The sequence below is a fragment of the Salvelinus alpinus genome, chromosome 16 (assembly GCF_045679555.1).
Source record: "Salvelinus alpinus chromosome 16, SLU_Salpinus.1, whole genome shotgun sequence".
Taxonomy (NCBI): Eukaryota; Metazoa; Chordata; class Actinopteri; order Salmoniformes; family Salmonidae; genus Salvelinus; species Salvelinus alpinus.
Window position 1 is genome coordinate 25,693,002 of NC_092101.1, and position 12,442 is coordinate 25,705,443.

Here is a 12,442-nt window from a genome sequence, read left to right on the forward strand (position 1 = left end):
CCTGGTCCCAGATCTGTTTGTACTCATTGTCAACTTGGCATAATATCACAAACAGACTGGCACTCAGGCTACATTTTAGTCTTGGAAATCCCAGACATAGACTGGTTGGCTCCCACAATGTTGCTACGTCTCATGATTCAGTAAGGGCTATTCACTGATAACTGCCTACCTTGTGGTTACTTTAGTCCATAAAACTAATACCATGGAAGAGATGGCCTATCATCAAACTCTTCTCACGTATCGATTGACCGTCAAATAACCAATTTGAGAGAAGGGTGGTGCTGAAATCAGTCAGGTTATAAAGTGTTGAATCCCTCCAAGCACACACTCCTGACAACTTATTATGAATGTCTGCTAACCTGTGTGCTGTCATCCATTCAATAGTGAGCCTAATTGTTTTTGATGTGTTCAATTTGTAATTAGCGGAGTGTTGCCAAATTACATTTTTCTAAAAGATAATTTTGTAGCTGTATAGAGGTATATTACTATGCTAGTGCTATCGAAGGTTCACAGTAGTGTGTGTGTGAACATTTGTTGCATACACATTCTGCTGGAAAGGACAAAAGTTACACATGCTTTTTAAAAACATATTTATTCCGTAAATAGAATTTGCTTTAAACATCAACCATTTCACTGACAGGAGTACAATAACATATCTTTCTTTTTTCAATGAACATGATCAAGAGAAAAACAGCTTCACATCAATGTCCTTGCCTTAATAAATTGATTGAAATGTGACATCTGAACTAGATGCATTTATATATCAAAACTGAGTAACAACTGTAGCAAACAAGTACAATCAAAGTATACTTCATCAGATATGACCAATGCTGACCATGATCAATAGTAGTGCCAGATATAATTACGAATATTGGTACCATGCAAATAAATATCAAGCTCCACTGACTTCTTGGACAAGTGTCTCCCATTTCAAGCTACTGAGAGGTATGTAACGGCTAAAAATAGTAACCATATAAAATCCCATGATTATGTATCTCGGCAATATTCTAATAAATATGTATGCTGATGTGCATAATGTCACTGTCATTGATAGCAAGTTTAAAATGGTTGTCTCAATGACCCTTTTGACTCAGGCATTTCCATTATTGTGGGCTAAAGGCCCCAAAAGCTAAAGAGGATACAGAGAGCTAAAGCAGTTGCGTTCAGTCCGCGAGGCTCTCTCGCCTGCCCTATTACCAGTAATATGATGGAAATAAATACAAACATTAACAAGTGGTTAGTAAGAGGGGGGAAAAGACTAACAAAATAAATGAAAACATGATTCAAATGATTAGTGAAAGGCAAACAAAAACAATTTGTGGCTTTGAAAACAACTAGATGTGAAAGCTATTATGTCATATCTGGGTTGTTCCACGAAAAGAGTGCCTTTTGTGACCCTTTGATATTGTGCACCAATTTGTTATATTAAATGAAGTGCCCTTTAATATGGAAAATTCAATAAATCTGATTTTATTTTGAATAAAGACTTGCTAAAGTGCCAAAATTAAGCATTTAGACATGTCCCTCTGCACCCTCTAAGATGATTTTAACCCACTTAACCTGAATATTTCTCAAATTTTTACCATCATTGTAAATGTTCTCTTTTTTAGTTGCTTTGCATTTCTGAAAACATAAAATAAATAGTTATCAGTGATTCATTAAATTTAAAACAACAAAAAACAGTTTGAGTGGATTTTCCCTTTAATATGGTGAAACTATTCCTTTATTTTTTGGGGGCCATTATCTGGTGTTTTGTGGTGAAAACTGAGTGTTGAGCATTACACTTATCTGTAGAGGCTAGAATTTTTTATGTATATATGTGAAGCCTGCATTCAATTGCCACTCCCTGTTGCACAATTGACCCCCCCCCTGATACTTTATTTGGCACTTACTATAGTAATTTTTTAAAGTTGAACATGTGCTTTTTATGTTAAAATTAGGTAACAATTTTTGGAGGGACCAAGTTACACTTCTCAAAAGGCACTGTATTGGTGGAACAACACATCTCTCATAGGAAGCTATTATAGGGACATTCTCCTGTCGACATTTCGGAACAAACGCAACGCTAACAAATCTGAGCAGAAAAGGCATTTCAGGGAAAAAAAGACTAGAGACCTGACCTAACTGCTTTTACATTTCCATACCTTGAAAAAACAGGTAGTAAAAATGGAAGGTATGGCTTTAAAAAGGTCCACCTAATTTCCTCAGGAAAGGTGGCAGACTTCAGGTGGAGAAGCAGGAGCAGCACTAACCTACAGGCGCAAAGTAGTAGACCATGTTTTTTTCCCACTTAAGTCTGACAAATCCTTCTTTGGTCTGATTCCCTTTTATTAGGCAAATGCAGCATCTCTCAAAGTGGTGGTGCAGAGCCTCATGGCTTTCAACATTCTTCTCTTGAGATATAGTCTGACTGTCCACTGAGGTGGTCAGCCCTGGGCCGTGCAGTGAGTAGTCCCTCTGTGTGGCCATGGGACAGGGCGGGACGGGGCACCTGGCGGGACAACTGCTCTCTGCTACCTTAGCAATGAGTGGCCTCCATGGGGGAGAGCGTCAAGATGCTCCGGTCGTTGGAATAGAAGGGGTCCGAGTTGCTCCTCGATCTAAAAGCATCAACGACAGAGGAGTGAGGGGTGGCGGTGGGAGAGGACTAAGCTGAAACCCTACCTCTGGAGTGCTTCTGTCTGTCTCTGACCTGCCTAAAGATCCTTCATTTACTGTTGGATGGACGGCCATCTTGCCATTGCATGGTACAGTAAGGGGATGTAATGGCACAGGAGTGGTTGAAGACCTTATCTGTATTGATATGAGGCCCTGCCTTGGAACTGAAGCCCTGTCATCCTGCTCATCTTCCACTGCCTCCCAACCCCGTCTCCTACACTACACTTCAACAGAGGGAGCAGCACAAGGAAACAAAGTCAAACTAAAAAGGAGAGAGAGAATAAGGTGCGTACAGTGAGGGTTAGTACAGGATGGTTTAACATGGGTGACTTGAACACAAAGTCAGCATCTCCCTTCTCTATCTGCATAATGTCATTGTATGAATAATACATCCTATGCATAACCAGGTAGACTAAATACTGTTTATTTTTATAATATGAAGCTCATTTCTTGGCTGTACTATATATGAACTAATTTAGACTGAATAAATACTGCTAATACAAAAATAGGCATATCTAAAACAACTTAAATATATGTGCATATCTATAGTAAAAAAACAAACATAATATTTATCTAAGAGCCCTTGAAAAGAAAGCTCAACTCTTACCTTCAAGAAAGGCACAAAGGCCCCCCCATCTTTCATAGCCTGTATAAGCCAACACCACCACCAGGGGACATAGTAGAGACTCACCACCTCTCAACCATATTCATGTAGAATCTCATTCATCATTAAACTATACCCATTATTTTATCTTTGGATGAAAAGTATCAACAACACCCTATACGTGCTATGTGGATTACGTCTTTCAGACAAAGACAACCGTTTAAGATCTTGTATGTACATGGTGCTGTGTAATTACAAAAATAAGTATTTCTTGATAAATGTGTATGTTGGTGTGAATTGTCTAGTCTAGTGGCACTCCCTCGTGATATCAAGCTATTAGTCCATCGTCTATGGCCATCTAACAGAACAGAACAAGGCAAGCAGCAGAATATTAGATTGAATAGTGACGTCAAGGTGATATAACAGCAGCATATGAATAACTTCGATGGGGGAAGTTGAATATTATCTAGATTTTAGACACAGTGGCAACGACAAGAGGTTCAGACAAAGTGCGGCAAAGCAAGAGGAGGAGTAACATTATAGAAAAGATCATGGGACACATGTTAAGACACACAACAACATCTGGTTACTCAGCATACAAAATACCAAAGGCAGCCCCATGCAACAAGAGTTCTCTTCCTCTCAAAAGCACTTATAAGGCTTCAAGTACTTAACTGTATAAAATACATAGCAACAACACTCTCCTATTCTCCTTTTGAGACTACAGTTTTCCAGTATCTTTATGTCAGGGAGTGTGGTCCCAGTGTTTCAGCTGTGGCACACAGACACCAAACACTGCAGCATGTCAAAACACAAGCATCATCACTCAGTAACAGTACAGGGTACGGTCAAGTAGGGCTGATATATACCTCCCATGGCCCATGGTAGGGTCTCTTTCTGCCCCTTTGCAGTGGCAGTATCTTAGCATTAAGGCCGGAACAAGTCTCAGTCTAACTTAGATCCTTTTCTTTCCCAGTGCTCGCCTCACCTCAGTGTTGGGACAGTGAGGGTGTAGAGTGCATGTGTGGGCAGACAAGGGAGGGGCTGAGAAAGCCGTCACACTGGCATCATGCGGTCATTCTCCATAGATAAACACATACAGTATAAACAGACTTTGGCAAGTCCAAGACCAGGAGTACAGGTAAAATGCAGAACGAGAATGCTTTAATAATGATCCCAAAAATATACCTCGGGTAGCATTCTCTTGTAAAGATCTTTCAGCATAAATACATTGTTGTAGATCAATAGCGACTTGGACTCTGAACCTGGGCTTAGCCTACACTGTGCAACACACTGACTCGGCAGGCTTTGGAAAAGTTAAAAGAAGCACAAAACTTCAGAAGACGACAAGGTCGATCAGCCACAAAGATAGGTTACAAAAAGCCCACGAGTGAAAGAAGATTTAAAAAGAAATCCATAAGAGTACAGACTTGGAAGGACAGATAGGATTACATAGACACATTGGTGAGCACGTTGTCCCACTGAATATGGAAGAAGAATAGACTATAAGGAAGCTGAAGCTGATCATAGCATACAAGATAAACAAGTCTCCATTAAAGGCCATTTAAGATCCAGGATCCTGATACTAGTCTCCCTCCCTACAAAACCTTTGGCTGTCACTGGGGTGCCTGTCCTACCAGTAAGACCGTAGTCTAGTCTAGTCTAGCTCTCGCTCTACTAGGCTAGGACCTCTCTCTATTCGGCTACTCCTGGGGAGCAGTGGGCTCGTCCTGCTCCAGCTTGTAGGAGATGCGCCTGCAGCAGTAGAGGCTACAGAGCAGGGGGTCACACCTGTTAGCGCAGGCAGGGTCGCAGCGGCCCATTACTTGCTCCACCATCCGGCCCAGCCGGGTGCACCCGTTCTCCCCCTCCGAGTAGCAGCACATGGAGTCCACGCAGCCGATGCCCTGGTAGTTGGCCTCAATAAGCTGCAGAGAGAGGGAGGGGAGATGACAGGTGGCAGAGCACAAGAGAATATTACAATCAGCACATAAAAAGGTCACACCACTATCCAGAAGGAAACAGTCGAGTGACTGTCGAGAGAGCAAGGAGGGGGTGTTGGGGATTCTGAGCTCTTCACAACAATAAGGGGTGGGTGATGTACAAGGTGTCAGACACAAATGTACACAGTAAAGCTGGGGAGGTGAAAATCAATCAAATAAAGACTCGAATCAATACATTTAAAAGTGATAAACGATGCAGTATTTGCCAAGGCAAGCATGTCAATGTAATCAAATCACACAGTAGTTACAGAGTTGTTATGTCAGTGTAACGTGTGCTTAAAAATCCGTCGGCTCAGTTCCACATAACAATGATATATAATGGCAATTCACTCGCAAACAAAAGACAATCTACGGATGCAAATGAATGGCGAAGGCAAGAATTTTGCGAATTTAAAATGCGTAGCCTTAAGTGTAGGAAAGTCGATTCATAGACTGCTCTGATCTCTTACAGCAAACTCTTCATTTTCCTGAGTAAGCACTCATTGTGCAGAGCACTGCTGCAGAGGCAGACCTGAACACATCCCAAGACTATCGACACTGGTTTGGGGTTACAACGCTCAATTTCCCCCTCTCCCCACCACTCAGAAACTACTGCATATTTGCAACAACAGCAGAAACAGTGGTAAGAAGACTGAACCAAATAGGTATTAGGCTACACTGTCATGAATGTATCATTCTACTTACTGTATTCGCACTGTCCCCCGAATCATAACTGTATGAAAAACTGGCAAGCAAGTTCAGGTGATATTCTTATCAACACTGTACAAGGCCGATTACACAAAAACCCTTCATGTTTCCACCTTGACCTGTCGCTAGGGAATCCCTCTAACATGGTTGGAGGTGGTGATGATTGACAGTTAAAGTAGCTGTCCAGTGATTCCACATTTCTATGAAATATGACCTATAAATAAATTACAATATTAATTAAATAATTTCCCTTACAAAAATGGGAATAAAGCGTGTTAAAAAAGCTGCTTTTCTATGTTTGAATGTTGTGGGTGTAACCAACAACAGAATGGTGTGGGCGTATACGGGTCAATACAAATACTCATGACAAGTAAACCGCTGATTGGCCAAAAACATGACATCATCCTCTATGAGGAAATAGCAATAATTTTTTTAACAGTCTGTTTGAGATACAAGTGGAGTCTTTTTTCTCTGAAATGCATGCTTTGGCCACAAATAAGAGAACAGGACGAGTCAATAACATTATTTGGGTATGAGTTAACAGATGAGCTTTTAAAAGTAAAATTTTCACTGGACAGTTACTTTAAAATCAGCCGCCCCCCCGATCATTTCCTACATGATTTACCGCCCCTGTAAATTAACACCTTCTGTTAGCACAAACAGAAAAATCATACAGAACTACACAATTGTTAGCTAGCTAGACCCATCAACAACATAGAAGCCATGAATAACATGTAGAACCCACCAGAAATACAAAATCAGGAATACATAGGAGTTCGACTAAGGTGATATTGGTAACATGTGAAATACATTTGATCTATTGACAATCATAATCTTTGTTATTAATGAGGTGAAATAGTAACCTTGCCATTGATTTGATTAAATGAAGTCAGGAATGAGGTATATGAAGTTAAATGACGGGGGACACCAAAAAAAACAGAACAATCATTTTGTCATATGCTGGTAGGATTATTATATACTGAAATGAAAAATATGGTTTGTTTGAAACGATGAGCTTCAGTCTTTTGCTGGTTTAAAGGCATTTAGGCAAATAAAACATGGATAAACATTATTGCTTACATACAGACAGAAAGGTGAACAATGACACAAATCATGATTAAGTGAGGTTGGGTTTTGTTATCACACAGGGCAGAATGCTGTAGTATCCAGACAGACAGGAGAAGGAACGGGGACGACATCGAGAGGACAGTTAAACAAACGTGCCAGCATTCTCCCACCACCCAGGGTGATCGTACCCTGATAGGATCCCAGCTAAAGTCTCTAGGAGGGATGGCTCTGGTCAATGTGGTGGTGGGGGGGGGGGGGGGGGGGCTATATGGGGATGGGTGGACGATGGCAGTTCAGGGGAGGACCCACACACACAGATGGAGTAGGAGTAGGACTACTACCTAGGGGAGCATAGGGCTGGGCCTTGGGCGGGGGGAGGAGAAGCAGCTAGCAGTTGCCAATTGTCCTCCCCTCAGCTCCAGCTTTCAGCAGAGTCATATTCTGAGCTGACTGAACTCCTATCCTCTCCCATCTGGAAGCACAAAACAACCCATTAAGTCTCCCGGACAGACGGAAACAGGAGAGAACAAGATGAATGAGCACAAAAACTACTCCCACATCCATAGGAGGTAAGAAGCTAGCCACATAGCAGTTACTGATCAATGTGTGTCCAAAACAATGTGTACACAAATCTTTTAATTAGGAGACTGGGCACAAAGATGTTCCAAAGAACCAATGAGCCAGTTTATTAATTTCAGTGTACTTTCAATTATGTAAATTGATCAACTATCTGGATGACTGAGGAATTAATTTAGAATTTAGATGATCAATTATTCCGTAAACAAGTCAATCCAATTAGGAAATTGATCACTTGCTTTTGGATGGAGTGGTCGTCATTTTCTCTGCTCATTGTGCATATCTTAAGAAACGAATGCTACTGTTTAAGAGCATGCTGTCCAGAATATGATCTTGAGATACAGTGAATAAACTCCTATGGAAATAGCATTCACCAGCTAGCAGCTTTGAAGTTCTTGCTAACTATAATTTTGTGCCTCAGAGTTACTGTATTAGCAGCAGCACACAAAGCTGACTCAAGCTGTGCTCCACATGCCGTTATGGCTGGAGCTTTATATTAGGGCTGCTGCACCATGCTGCAGTGAGGTGCTGCTCTGCCCAATGCAGAGAGCACTGGTCCTTCTGTGCTAACCTGAAGTGGCGCGCACTTGATAGAGGCTTTCCTAGGGCCAACATGCAGGGGTGCATAACAAAGTGCCTTAGACTTATCCTTTCCTCTCCCTTTTCCCTAGAATGCTGGTTAGTTAGTTTGTCCTCTGCATGCAGACAAGACTTATTAGGCAGCACGGCCCTCCTACTCTACCTAATTTTGCCCATCTGATTCTTGGCTCTGGAGAGAGGCTGCAGAGCGATGAAGTCGTCACTTATAGCGACTCGGTTGGAGTACATCTACAGAGCAGAGGGAAGGGTGGAACACACAGACGGTCAGTTAGGAGGGAAGAAGACATACATGGTAGACACAGTAGTAAGACAAACAGAGGCTGATTGTAACACACTCAAACATACACGTGCACGCACACACACGACAGCCAGAGAAAGGCAGAAATGTGCCTTTATCACAGAGACAGGACATGAGACTCAAGCCTGAGAAAGAAAGAGCTTTTATCTTCTAAGAACCGCCGAGCAGCACTTTAGAGAGTGGAGATGCTAGAATTTCTGACTGAACAACTATTTGATGCAAAAAAGGTCAATACGTATAAACAAACAAAAAAACAGGGCATATCAATGTCAACCTTTTAAGCAAAGAGGAAATTGTGACCACAAAAACAGAACAGTTGAAAAGTCTGTTTGAGGAGGCTGTTTAAAAATAAAAATAAAACTGTGTTCATGTTGAGTAACATGCTACTACCGTCTAGCTCTCCCACCTAGCAGACACACAGACACGCTACAGTAGGTTTAGAGCTGGAACAGAGATCCCGCCGTTTTGAGCATGCCTTTGTCAGTTGCACAGTGAATTGTTGTTCTTGTGTGAGAAGTGAGAAGCCATGCTGTGGTGCGAGTGTCATGCGTTTCCTGTCAGTGTATAGTCTGTTACCACAACGTTGCTGTGAGGGTGTCCTGTGGGCTAGCAACAATCCGCCCACCCCTTCCCCCTCTCCTCTCCTCTGTCCTACCTGAGACTTCTGGGTGCTGGTGGGCTGGAGGTGCCTGTAGAACACCTTCTTGATGATGTCAGGGAAAAGGCAGGTGATGATGATGATGATGATTGCGAACCAGGCAGAGCCGCTGGACAGCAACTGGACGAAGACAAAGTACATGTCCTGGGTGTGGAGGAAAGGCCTTGAGGGGGGCAAAGGTCACAGAGAATCACACTGTTAGCCAGCCAACATTTGTTAAGGCTCAACTAACCCTGTGAGTAGAGCCTGGAATGGAACTTGAAGCTTTTTGACTGTCTGAGATGACAATGGAGATAGTGATGCTAGCCACTGTAAAACAGGTGAAAATCTGAGTAGACTGTATGCCACATGCAGTTCAATTACACTTGTTGGTCTTATCACATACTATATACTGGAGTGCCATGTGTACTAGACAAACACAGGTTGTGTGGGAAAGAGATGGCAGCTCAGCTCACCAGATGATTCCCCCATAAAAAAGGGAGAAGATGAAGTAGAAAGCGATGGAGCCCCAGGTAACAAAGTGATTCATCCACGTCCAGAAGTGAGTCTCCAAGGCCAGCTGTTGACAGAGAGGAGAAACAACATGTAGTTTGGTCAGAACAGCATGTGAAACGCCATAGGAGAGCAGAGAGGAGTGAGGTGCCAGTGACAACAATATCAAACATAGATAGATTTCATGTGGGATTGCTTTCAGATTTATGAATCAAACAATTGCAAAAACTCAAATAACATGATTTACCTTCAGTGTAACAGTGATGACCATTACTGTGAATACCAAAGTGCCAAATGTCCAGTTTCCAAACATCTACAAGACAAAAAAAATAAAACATTTAGAATAGAAAATAGAAAATACAATGGCATAACATCTATCATAGCAATAATGCTTTAATAGGGATGTACACTGAGTATACCTAACACTAGGAGCACCTTCCTAATATTCAGTTGCCCCCCCCCCCCCCCCCCTTTTGCCCTCAGAACAGCCTCAAATCATCTGGGAATTGACTCTACAAGGTGTCAAAAGCATTTCACAGGGATGCTGGCCCATGTTGACGCCAATGCTTTCCACAGTTGTGTCAAGTTGGCTGGATGTCCGAAGAGTAGTGGACCATTCTTGATACACACGGGAAACTGTTGAGCGTGAAAAAAAACTGCAGCGTTGCAGTTCTTGACACAAACCGGTGCGCCTGGCACCTACTACCATACCCATTCAAAGGCACTTATAATCAAACTCTGAATGGCACACACACAATCCATGTCTTAATTGTCTTAAGGCTTAAAAATAATTATTTTACCTGTCTTTTCCCCTTCATATACACTGATTGATGTGGATTTAACAAGTGACATCAATAACGGATCATAGTTTTCACCTGGATTCACCTGGTCAGTCTATGTCATGGAAATAGCAGGTGTTCTTAATGTTTTATTCACTCTATGTAAATCGAGTCATGTGTTATTAGACAGCTTTCCAGAAGACTAGGCCTAAGCGTTGTAAGCTAAATTGATGACAAACTTGTGGAGACAAAGTTACTGACTCTCCGAAAGCTATTGAAGTGAGCGTCTCCAACTAGCCATCACCACTCACACTGAGAAACATTGCACATCATCAAAAGCATAACCAAGCAGGATGCTGATATAGAATGGACCAATGATAGCAACAGATGTTAGCGTAGTAACTATGACGGGCATGCATCCACGGTAATTCAGTCAACTCTTACCAGTTGTCTGTTAGCTCTCAAAATCTGATGACATGCAGAGCATGAAAAGAGGGAGAAGAAAAGAGGAAAAATAAAGAAAACAAAAAGCAAAAAAGAGCAACAGGTGTGTCAAACTCGTTTTGCCCCAGGGGCTGCAGTAGGTCTTCAACGAGGTCCGGAGGGCCGCACTGAAAATTTGATGTATTTCCTCGTCGTCAAGATTGGCAAAAAAATTGTCCTCTATACATTATTTGGGGAATTGTTGATGCTCCCCGACTGTCTAGCTTTCATTTTTGGTGATTATTAGTGAGCTGGACAAGAAACTGTATGAATGTAGGTCCTTTATCATTTCTTCACCGTTTCAATTTGGTTTTAGTCATTTTAAAGTAAATTGAGTCCGTTCCCACCCCTGCTCTAGTAGAAAGACTGACACAGACAAACAGAATAGAGACAAAATAGAGACAGAATGGAGAGAGAAAAATGGCTGTAGCATGAATAGAACAACCACAACACAGGCAGCCTCCTGGAACCGTCTAGAACTTACTGCCATCACACTGCCTAACAAACTGAAATATCAAGATTTCATATTACTGTCTCGGTAAAACACCCAATCAATATTCCCAGAGATCTGCACAGAACATTCACAATCAGGTTCGCTGTCAGGCCAAGCCAGGTTGATCTCTGGCCCTCCCTCCCCAAAGCGGACCACTACCAGAGGTAGAGCAGATGGTACAGTACAGCCACCCTCACCTGTCCATTCCCCATGAGAGACGTGTCCTCCCCCATCAGTATGTAGGAACCAAAGAAGAAGGCAAATGCGTGGCAGAAGCCCAGCAGTGTCCAGTACAAAAAGGTCTTGAAGGAAAGGAGGGAGTTCTTGCTGATGTCTCTGTTGGTGTGGAGGGACAAAAAGGGATAGTACTGTCCGTTATCAAATGCTTGTTGTGTTTTCAGGTAAATGCATCTAATGGAGGTACAGCCTCATTCTGTATGGAAAAAAATATGTCAAATAGAACACCATGTCCTACCTGTAGAGCACTGGCTTGCTCTGCAGCACATGAGGATGGACCAGTTGCTCAAACAGGCTGTACACCAGTATGGGCAGGGAGGTGAAACAGATGTTGTAGAGTGTCAGGTAGACACTGTCATACAGAGTCTGGGGAAACAGGGACACAAAAACGAGTTAGGACAAGGTTGCCACATAACCCCGGGCCATGTACAGCACAGCACATACACCTGCCAAAAAAATCACTTCCGTTCTTTATCCAGCATCAACTAGGGACGACATTTGGCTAATTTATACTGTATGTTGATGATCCAAAGCTGGACAGTTTGAGTTGTTGATCCCTCAATGGAGATAAAGCTACACGTGGTACCTTCAGAACAACAGGGATGTTTATCACACAGAACACACTACACTGACACAACACTTAAAAAGCAACAGTAATAAGGGACCACAAAAAATGAACAAATAGAACTAATGAGACATTGAAAGACACTTACTTGTTGTGAAAACAGACAGAAGAACTGGTATAAAAACTGGGGCGTAATAAAGCACACATTCTAAAAGAAGACAAAAAGGGATTTAGACCTGAG

At 42.2% G+C, this 12,442-nt stretch overlaps 1 protein-coding gene across 4 annotated transcripts in view; it reads right to left on the reverse strand.

Annotated features, from left to right (window-relative positions):
* Window positions 1–573: 573 nt before the first annotated feature.
* LOC139541199 (phospholipid-transporting ATPase IF-like) overlaps window positions 574–12,442 on the reverse strand; it is a 36,870-nt gene continuing 25,001 nt past the window's right edge. Inside the window, exons 23-31 of one of the 4 annotated variants that reach the window (XM_071345589.1) lie at window positions 12,350–12,409; window positions 11,875–12,002; window positions 11,597–11,735; window positions 9,892–9,957; window positions 9,608–9,711; window positions 9,150–9,315; window positions 8,339–8,424; window positions 5,054–5,190; window positions 574–2,600 (exon numbers count right to left, since the gene is read on the reverse strand). In XM_071345589.1, coding sequence (XP_071201690.1) covers window positions 5,085–5,190; window positions 8,339–8,424; window positions 9,150–9,315; window positions 9,608–9,711; window positions 9,892–9,957; window positions 11,597–11,735; window positions 11,875–12,002; window positions 12,350–12,409 — 855 coding nt within the window. In that variant the 3' untranslated portion in view covers window positions 574–2,600; window positions 5,054–5,084. Of the gene's footprint in view, window positions 5,191–7,361; window positions 7,493–8,338; window positions 8,425–9,149; window positions 9,316–9,607; window positions 9,712–9,891; window positions 9,958–11,596; window positions 11,736–11,874; window positions 12,003–12,349; window positions 12,410–12,442 lie in introns of all 4 variants that reach the window. The other 3 variants (XM_071345590.1, XM_071345588.1, XM_071345586.1) reach the window with 3 other exon arrangements.